Consider the following 10,726-nt stretch of genomic DNA (forward strand, 5'->3'; position numbering starts at 1 on the left):
CGTCACCTGCTGTTTGCTTTTTTCTTATTTCTTTGACCTGCTCACTGAGATGGCCGCACATGCTCAGTTTCATCCTTCAACTGGCTCCTGAGCTGGGATAGGGAGAGCATGGACACGCCCCCTTAGCTGCAGCAGAGAAGACACTCCCTTTGAGCTGCCAGATTGATATCAATCTAGCAGAGCACTGAATGGGGAGATCTCTGGATCCATGTGAGGTACAGGGCTGGTTCTAGACTGGATAGCCGCCATGAAATACTGGCCTTAAAGGCATTTTTCCCCCCACTGCTCAAACTCCCACAATCAACAGAATGGGGGTCCCAAATGCTGTGCAGTGATTAGGGACTCCCACTCTAGTGATCAGTGTGGTTCACAATAATAACACGTCACTTATAGGAGAAGATGAAGATAAATGTTCTCAGTCTTAGGGCCCATTCACGCAACCATATTTTCTGTCCACAACCGTTCCGCAATGTTGCAGACCTATTCATGGGAGCCACAAAAGATGCGAACAGCACACCATGTGCTATCCACAAAAAAACTTAGACCATGTCCTATACTTGTCCGTTTTGCGGCGGACATTTCTATAATAGGGCAGGACGTTCCAATCCAAAAAATGCGGAATGCACATGGCTAGTATCATTGTCTTGCGAACCGCAAAAACAGATATGGTCATGTGAATGGACCCTTACAAACAGATCCTACAAAATCCAGTCATTTCTGTATCAGCTATCACTAGATGAGTACTTAAATGGTCACTGACTTTTCCTAAAACTTTGACACGTCATAGAGACATATCTAAGGTTTTGATCGGAGTGGTTCCGAGTCCTGAGACTCCCACCGATCACTAGAAGGAGGAAAGAGAAGCTCCAGCCCATCGCTATAGAGGATGGACTGAATAGGAAGTTGAATGGCCTTTCTTGTTTCTATCTGCTGCAGTGAGGGGAGAGAGCGCGATACGAGAGTGCTTCTCTCTATTAGCGATCAAGGGGGGGGGGGGGGGAGAGACTTTTGCTATTTCTCTATGATATATAAAAAGCTTTCTGAAATCTGAGTGACCCTTTAATAGCAAGCAGGTCCCAAAATAGTTCAGAACAATTCTTACCTGTGCCATAAACATGACCAATGTAGCCAAATCCTTGTTCGGTCGGTCTGGTCGCAGCTTGAACACCTCAATGACAGACTGAAAGTGCTTGTACTGCTGTAAAAACTTTAGGAAACAAGAATGTCTTAGTATTTACCATGGTATAAACCCCACCATCAGAGATTAATGGGAGTGGGGGGGGGGGTGCATGCTTTGCCAACATCACAGGAAAATAAGGGCACATGGGTCTCCGGTTCTTCTGAACAGTGGCGGTCCCTGTGGTCAGTCCCCCAGCCCTGCTGCCTCTCCATACACGGTATATAAACAGTTTGGTACTGCAGCTCAATCCCGTTCACTTTAGAGGTGCACACAAAGGAGACAGAGTCACAGGTCTTCAAACAGCAGATCGGCAAGGGTTCCAGAAGTAGGACGCCCGTGATCAGACACATTCTGTTTTTTTTTCCTTTTCTTTTTTTATATTCACGGCCGGATGATAGGGGTTGTCGTCCCATCACACTGAGAGCACAGCATGTAGGTGTAGCAAGGCTTTCCATCAACTTGGTCAGATTCCCTTACCAAAGCCTTACCAAATAAACCCTTAGGGTACGACTACAGCTGTCACAGTCAGGATAGCAGAGTATCGGTGATCCCATTCATTTCTATGAGATCCCCGCTACTCTGCCATCTTGGCCATGACCAGTGTTGCCATGTACCAATACCCTTAGGGTCCAGCCGCAGCATGTCACATCATTGACTACCTTTATAGAAAAAGTCACGTGACTTTTCTGCGACTGTATGGGCTCTTTCACACGAGCGGATGCCAATGCGGGTAATCCGTTGCGTGAAAGACAGCCAAGCCCTGCTCCGGACAGCAGAGACACGGAGCAGTAACATGACTGATAATGTTCCTGCCTCTCTGTGACCTTTTTACTACAAAATTACGATAACTTTATTCCACTGCGATTTTGTAGTAAAAAGGTCACAGAGATGCACAGAGCATTATCAGTCATGTTACTGCTCCGTGTCTCTGCTGTCCGGAGCGGGGCTTGGCGTCATTCACGCAGCGGATTTCCCCATAGCTGTACACTGCCAGCCCCTAAACCATCCCACGACAGGCCGTCATTTACAGCCGGAGTGTCCAGGCTCTCACCTCCTCCGTGTATGAGGCCGGGTCCCTCTTTATCAGGTTCTGCAGCTGCGGCAGGTTAGTCGGCAGCTTGTTGTTATTTCTGCCGGACATGATGGCGGCTCCGTGGAAGGCTTCTCAGAACCAGCAGCAGGCGCTCCTATATCACCTGATGTACCGTGCTCGCTATACTATCACGTCAGCAATAGGTTCAATACCCAGCACACGTGTGTACATACTTGGAGGACACCATGTTGAATTTCCTAGCCGTCAGGGCTGCGCGTTACGTCAGGACGGCAGCTCAAATGGGACAAAACTTTGAGAGAGCAACCATGGAACATGGCGCCATCTAGTGTCCTCACAGGAGATTGCCGTCCGAGTACGCGGTGTGGCGGTTTCAGGTCACACTGGCTGGGGTCATGGGGTGAGTTTTGTCACTAGGTAGGACTCATGGCTCATGATAATGTTTCTTATATTGAAAGATGTTATAAAACAGGTGAAAGCTTGTCAATGAACAGATTACATGATCAGAACTCCCAAAAACATTAAGAGGGACAGTATGTGTGGCCCTCATATTGTGCCATAGCAATTTTTTCATACTGGCTACTTTCACACTAGCATTATTACTGGATCGGGCAGGGTTCTGCAAAAACGCTTCCGTTACTGACAATACAACCATCTGCATCCGTTATGAACGGATCCGGTTATATTATCTTTAACATAGCCAAGACGGATCCGTCATGAACTCCATTGAAAGTCAATAGGGGACGGATCCGGATGTCAGGCAGCGTTTTGGTGTCCGCCTCCAGAGCGGAATGGTGACTGAACGTAGGTAAACTGATGCATTCTTTTTTTTTTAAACCAAATTTTTATTAGTTTTTAGATCATCAGACATCCATAGCATGTACAAGATACATATATCCGAAATCCACATTACATCGGCAAAAATTTCAATCTTATACATATATCATGCTAAGTAAGTGTGAATACATGAGTTTACCTTCCCGCCCCCCTTCCCTCCCACCCTACTTTGAATAAGCCCCAGTAATAACCCCTACAGTAACCTGTGCCAGAACTCTCATTATTCCCTATTTCGTGTCTGACTTTGTTTTACCCCTAAACCCAAACCCCCTGACCCTACTGCTCTAAGTTACCTAAAGTACCCTTCAATTGCTCTAGGAGATACCAAGACGTCTGCTTCAAAGGGGCCATAATGCCCTTTATTTCTGTCGGATCCAATACCTTACTGATAAATCCTCTCCATCTGGTCATCAGTTTCTGCAAATCTTTCTCCGCGCCTTGTTCTGCCGCAAAGATTTCCCTACTTAGACACCATTTTATTTGAGTAACTACCTCCCCGATTGATGGGACAGCTTGGAGTAACCAATTTTTGAGAATGCAACGCTTTGCTGCCATAATGCATATATGAGTAATTTGCGTCATCTTCGTACCCTCGGGATAAAAGTGGAACAGTGTAAAGTCCGGAGTTAGTGACATTGTGACATGCATTACATCTTTTAACCACTTCTCAACAGACGCCCAAAATTCCGCTATCTTTGGGCATGCCCACAGACCGTGAAGTAAGTCGGAATTTTCCAGCGCGCACTTTGGACAGTGCGTAATTTTATTCGCCTGCACTGCTGATCTGGTATTATAGAACCCATAAATCGCTCTGTGTGCTATCCTGAATTGAGTCTCCCGCCATATTTCGTTAGGAATCACGTTCCGCAGACATAACCACCCTTTCAAAATATCCTCATGGTCCCCTAGCCTATCTAGCCCTTTACCCCATGCCTTAAATGGCTGGAGAGGGGAGGCCGCCCACCTGGCCTCTTGTAGTCTACCTTGTAGATCTGACAAGGATAAAGGCGAAGCGTTCACGTTTCCTAGTAGGTCAAACTTATTTGTGGGAAATTCTTTACTCAAGTCAATTATCTTACTTTTCAGGAAGCTGTATACCTGCCTGTATGCCAAATGTTGACTAGAATGTAAGTCATATTTGTTGCACAGTTCCCCGAAACTGAGGTATCGGCGGTCTGTACTATTCCACAAATCCGCTACAGAGCGTATTCCCTTGTCTCTCCATATACGGAATTGTTTGTTAAGCCTCACCTCCTCAAATTCTGGATGCCCCCAGAGAGACATATGCTTAGATAAAGAAAAAGGTAACCCATATTCCTTCCGCACTGCCTTCCACGTAGCCACCGTGTCCTTTATTATTAAGCTGCTTCTCAGAATCTGAGGCAACTTGGCATATTTAGTGTGAATCAGTGCAGACAAGGACCAAGGGTGAGCCAGATGCGATTCCAGTTTGTAATTGGAAAAACTGCTTCTCCCCGTCATCCAATCTAAGGCATGTCTGAGGTTGCTGGCGAGGTTATACCTCCTAATATCCAGGAAATTCACTCCCCCCTTTTCTTTAGGGAGTTGTAGTTTTTTCAATGATATTCTTGCACGCTTGCCTTTCCATAAAAAATACCGGAATGCAGACTCCAGGGTCTGAATATCAGCATGCTTAATTAATAACGGGATCGTCTGCATAGGGTACAATAAGCGCGCAAAGCTGATCATTTTTAATAAATGACATCTTCCCAGCAGGGAGAGCGGGAGATTCAGCCACCTGTCTATATCACCCTGGATTTTCTGTATCATGGGAGAAACTGATGCATTCTGAGCGGATCCTTTTCCATTCAGAATCCATTAAGCGCAAAACTGATCCGTTTTGGACCGCTTGTGAGAGCCCTGAACGGATCTCAGAAACGGAAAGCCAAAACGCCAGTGTGAAAGTAGCGTACCCTAAGCCACACCTCTAACTCTGCCCAAAACATAACTATACACACCCAATCCCACCCAGTATCCTTAAAGGGGTCATCCAATTTCACAAACAGCCCCCCCCCCCCATGTGCTGGGCCCCTCACAGGTATACTTACCACGCTCTCTGCTCCGCTCCTGGTCCCCGCACTGCCGCTTCTCCCTGTACACGGATGAAAACATCCATGGTCGGGGGGAGCAGCCAATGGCAGGATGGGATGGGGACGTGCTTCCCTAGCATCGCCAGTGATGCTAGGGAGGCTTGTCCCCGCATGCATTGGCTGCTCCCCCCGACCATGGATGTTTTCATCCGTGTACAGGGAGAAGCGGCAGTGCGGGGACCAGGAGCGGAGCAGAGAGCGTGGTAAGTATACCTGTGAGGGGCCCGGCACATGGGGGGGGGGGGGCTGTTTGTGAAATTGGATGACATAGCTACTAAACACCCTGTGTTAAGCCACGCCCCCATGACCACACCCCCTTTGGGTGCAGCCAATAGCCGGCGCTGACCTGCTCCAGGATACACGGACCAGTAAGTATTGTCAGTATTAGTGTTGAGCAAACCTGTGTTTCAAGTTCGGCGTACAAGGTTCGAGTTCGGGATATCTAAGAATTCTGTTATGGATTCCGCTATCACAGACTATAGCTTATGGTCCTTGGCAGCTGAATCCATAACAGAATTCATAGATAACCTGAACCTTGTACGCCGAACTTGAAACACAGGTTTGCTCAACACTAATACTGACAATACTTACTGGTCCGTGTTTCCTGCATCGCTCCACCTGATGTCACACATGACGCAAGGGGAGCAGGTCAGCGCCGGCTATTGGCTGCACCCAAAGGGGGTGTGGTCGTGGGGGTGTGGCTTAACACAGGGTGTTTAGTAGCTATGTCATAATGTGTCACCCAGTATTAATAATGCCCCCAGTAGTGCCCACCAGTAATACTAATACCTCCTTTAGTGCCCGCCAGAATTAATAATGCTCACCATTAGTGCCCCCCAGTAGGGTTGGGCGATATAAAAAATATTCTGATATAATATTAGGAAATTTATTGCGATACTGATATGTAGCGCGATAAATGCCCATTTAGAAGAAAAAACACTCATCATGTACTCGTGTTTCCTTGTTGCCCCCATATATTATAATGTTTCTTGATGCCACCATACAGTAATATCTCTTAGTTGCCCCACCAAGAACAGGGTCACTGTTCCCTCTAATCTGAAGGAGCGGCCGGTCGGGCATGTGCCCTGCTGCTCCATTCATTCTCTATGGGAGTGCTGGAGATAGCAGCCATCAGCTATTTTCGGCGCTCCCATGGGACATGCTAGCGGAAAACTCTGATAAATGGTTTGTTCAGAGTGTGCCCATCATAAGTGCTTACTGGCATCATAAACATGCCTTTCAGTCAATAAAACATTGGGGGTCATTAGCGCAGTGACTGTTATCACAGGCCTGGCACCTCCGCGGGGATTTATAACCACTAGATGCCATTTCTTGGTGACCTAAAAGACCTGAGATGACGTTATGCCCCCGTGACTAGGGTTGTCACAATACCAAAATTGTGATTCAATTTCGATCCCATAAAAAAGTATTGCGATACTCAATACCATTTAAACATAAAACAAAAAAGCCACGTGCATTACGCATTTTATGGAACGTCCAGCCCATAATAGAACAGTCCTATCCTATTTTTTGGGGGGACAAGGTGACTAAAAAATTGTGAATCGTGGGGGGCGTGGCCTGACCGAGCTAGATGGCGGCTGCTTGTTAGCAGAGCTCTCGCCACCAGCACCCGTCTAAGCCTCATTCTTAGCGCTATTCTGACCTTGGTATGAAGATTCAATCGAAGGAGTGCATGCAGTCTGCATCGGGACGCAGAGAGGACCCGAATTCCAGCCTAGAGATGGATAAATTCCTGAGTAAATCGGCAGCACAGCCCTCCAAGATGGCGCCGAAACCTCCCGGCTCAGCTACAGGAGATCATGCTCCCACCCAGATTCCAGGAGATGGCGAGACATCGCACAGCGACGAAAGGTCTGGTCTCACCAGGGAGATTCTTGAGGAGGCTCTACAGCGAACCCTAGCTCCTTTAGCCGCGGACCTAGTGGCGATCAAAGCGGACGTACACCACATAGGTGACCGCGTTGAGGCGCTTGAGCAGTCGGAGGACGCCATACTCACCTTTCATGCGTCTGTAAAGGATTCCTTGCTCTCGCATGCCAGGGCGATGAACACGCTCCTGCTTCAAATGGAAGACCAGGAGAACAGGAATAGAAGAAGGAACATCAGGCTCAGGGGGCTTCCAGAGGCGGAGGATAAGGAAGACCTTTTTCAGGTCATGGACTCCCTCTTCCGTACGCTACTAGGCCCAGAGCAAGCGTCACACATTACTGTGGAGAGAGTGCATAGAGCATTGAAACCGAAGCCAGCGTCCCGAGATAACCCAAGAGATATAATCTGCGGTATTTTAAGCTTCAGAGACACCGAATTAATACTCCAAGCGGCTAGGAAGCAAGGAGAAGTGAAGCTTCAAGGAGTCCAAGTTCAAGTCTACCAAGATCTAGCGCAAAAACGGCGCTTACTGAAGCCCCTCACGGATCTCCTGCGGTCGTCCAAGTTCCCATACAGATGGCTCTTTCCATTTGGGATCTCAATTACGGTAGGGAACCGCCGTTACACCGTTCGATCGCCTGAGGACTTACCACCTGTGTGGGAAGCACTCCAACAGCCTCCGGTCGAGATTCCCTCCTGGTTACCCGTCTTGCCCGCGGAGGACCTGCCACCGCTCCCCCAGGCGTCTAGATGGATGAAGCCAAAGCCCCAGAGATCCGGGAAGAATAAAAGAGCGTGGCCGCAAGGAGTCCCGGACTAAGGGTTCACTGTTAACGCATCTTTTTTTTCTCCCTTAGCAGTGTAGCATTATTGGCACAGCCGTACTGCGTCCTTGTTAACTGTTAACTACCCTTCCTGGGTTTATTATGCCTTTCAAATTGTCCATGATAGCCAGTATCTCTGACATTCTTTAGTTTTACTAGCATCTTGTTTTGGGCGAGGGCACATGCCCAGCTGAGTGGCTATGGTGCCTATTGCTACGCTCTGCCAATCTGCTGAGTATTGTGCCTTTCCTTCTTCAACAAAATGTTGGTCAGGATAGCTTTATTATAGCATTATTATAGCTTTATACAGTAGCTTTATCATAGCTGTATTATATATACTACTGCGCATGAGGTTTAGAAGTGGGGTTCTGGGCTGGTTGGGATACACATGGTTTTTACATGTGTAATTTTTTAGCCCCCTCCCCCCCCCCCCCGGTCCAATAGACCGTACTTCTTTGCTATTACCTTTAAGTTACAGTAATTGTTTGAATTGGTTTTTTAACCTGTTTAGTACATCCAGGCGGTCTAGTAAGACAAGTGACCTAAATATGCAAAATGTTACTTCTATGAGATGGCTCCGTTAACTTTATGTTTTTCCACCTTCAACGTACATGGTTGTAATTAGGGGTGGGCGATATGGCCTAAAATCTATATTGCGATATAATTTTAAGCATGTGCGATATGCGATATATATTGCGATATATTGTTTTCTATATTGGGGGGGGGGGTGTTTAAATTTTATTTATTTTTTACTTTTTATTTATTAACTATTGGCCTCCTTAAGGGCTAGAACCCTTGTCATATTCACCCTAATAGAGCTCTATTAGGGTGAATAGGACTTTACACTCTCCCTGCTGCCCTGTGCATAGTGCACACAACAGCAGGGAGCTGACCATGGCGGCAGCCTCTGATCTGCCCCCCTTCCCCAGCCTCTGATCTGCCCCCCTTCCCCAGCCTCTGATCTGCCCCCCTTCCCCAGCCTCTGATCTGCCCCCCTTCCCCAGCCTCTGATCTGCCCCCCTTCCCCAGCCTCTGATCTGCCTCCCTTCCCCAACCTCTGATCTGCCCCCTCTGGTAACGCAAACCCCCCCTCCCTCCCTCGCCAGTATTAATCATTGGTGGCAGTGGCCACAGGGTCCCCCCCCCCCATTGGTGGCAGTTTGCAGTTCCGATCGGAGCCCCAGCAGTGTAATGCTGGGGCTCCGATCGGTTACCATGGCAGCCAGGAGTCACGCTGCTGAAGTCCTGGCTGCCATGGTATGTTAGTGAGCAGAGAGCAGCGCATTATACTCACGTGCGCTGTGGCCGCCGGTCGCTCCTTCTTCTCATAGGTCTGTGCGGCGCATTGCTAATGCTGTAAGCATTAGCTATCCGCCGCACAGACAGAAGAAGGAGCGACCGCCAGCCACAGCGCACGTGAGTATAATGCGCTGCTCTCTGCTCACTAACATACCATGGCAGCCAGGACTTCAGCAGCGTGACTCCTGGCTGCCATGGTAACCGATCGGAGCCCCAGCATTACACTGCTGGGGCTCCGATCGGAACTGCAAACTGCCACCAATGATGGGGGGGAGGAGGGGGACCCTGAGGGATATGGCCGGCACATTCATTGGTAGTGCAGTGGCCACAGTCCCTCCCCTCCTCCTCCTCGGTCCTCATTGGTGTTCAGCGGCAGCCGCGCACAGTGGGGAGGGAGGGACTCCCTCCTCCTTCCTCCTCCTCCCTCCGCTGTGCCGGCCGGCTCAGAACATGGTGCGCGCGATCAAATCGCGGTCCGGCGATATAGGCGATATGGTGAAAATCCATATCGTGGCCCAAATTCATATCGCCTATATCGCCTATATCGCCCACCCCTAGTTGTAATAGCCCTAAAAAACATAGTAGAGTGTTTCAGGTTCTCAGGAGAATTGGTGCGGATATAATACTCCTCCAGGAGACCCATTTCTCTCATTCGCATGTTCCTAACCTAGAACATAGCCCTTTTAATGTGTGGTACCACGCTACCTCCAGTAGTTCTGCGGCCAGAGGAGTCAGTATAGGCTTTAGGCGAGGCACCCCTTTTGCTTTCCAGTCCGCAGTGAAGGACCCGGAGGGGAGATACTTATTATTGAAGGGAGAGTTGGGACAAGTCACTGTCACAATATGTAATCTCTATGCACCAAACGTGAAGACGGTTGGATGGATGGCAGAAGTGCTGGACAAAATTGGTCCATTTGCTGCGGGTCTATTGATAATTGGAGGCGATCTTAATCTAACCCTGAACCCTTTACTTGACTCCTCTGCCCAGAAATCTGCCGTTTCATTCCGAGCTCTCAAAACAGTTCAGTCACGTCTTAGATCTTTGCACCTTAGTGATGTCTGGAGATCGGCGCATGGTGACAGACGTGATTACACGTTCTATTCTAACCCTCACAACTCATACCAGAGGTTGGATTACCTATTTGTGCAGGATAAATACTTACCAGCTATTAAGTCCTCCACTCTCCACAACATCACGGTCTCTGACCATGCGCCGGTCTCCCTTGTCATCAGTTTTCCAGAATTGTGCAGTAGGGAGTGGACCTGGAGGCTAAATCACACCCTTTTAGATTCGCAATCTAGGGTCGATTCCATATCACAGAAGATACGGTCATACTTTGCTACCAACACAACACCCAATATGTCCCAGGCAATAATATGGGAGGCACATAAGGCGGTGATTAGGGGAGAATTTATTGCATTAGGGTCCCACATTAGCAAACTAAGAACGCGTAAAATGTCTGACCTCTTATCTCGCATTGCTAGCCTAGAATCATCCCACAAACGTTCTGGTGCACTTAGGGATCTGGAGGAG

At 48.4% G+C, this 10,726-nt stretch overlaps 1 protein-coding gene across 1 annotated transcript in view; it reads right to left on the reverse strand.

The window, feature by feature from the left end:
• Positions 1 to 2,481, reverse strand: part of SDAD1 (SDA1 domain containing 1) — a 54,184-nt gene extending 51,703 nt beyond the window's left edge. The window contains exons 1-2 of the mRNA XM_044277279.1: positions 2,232 to 2,481; positions 1,103 to 1,207 (exon numbers count right to left, since the gene is read on the reverse strand). Of these exons, the coding sequence (XP_044133214.1) occupies positions 1,103 to 1,207; positions 2,232 to 2,321 (195 nt within the window). The 5' untranslated portion in view covers positions 2,322 to 2,481. The remainder of the gene's footprint in view (positions 1 to 1,102; positions 1,208 to 2,231) is intronic.
• Between the last annotated feature and the right edge of the window lie 8,245 nt (positions 2,482 to 10,726).

The sequence above is a fragment of the Bufo gargarizans genome, chromosome 1 (genome assembly GCF_014858855.1).
Source record: "Bufo gargarizans isolate SCDJY-AF-19 chromosome 1, ASM1485885v1, whole genome shotgun sequence".
Taxonomy (NCBI): domain Eukaryota; kingdom Metazoa; phylum Chordata; class Amphibia; order Anura; family Bufonidae; genus Bufo; species Bufo gargarizans.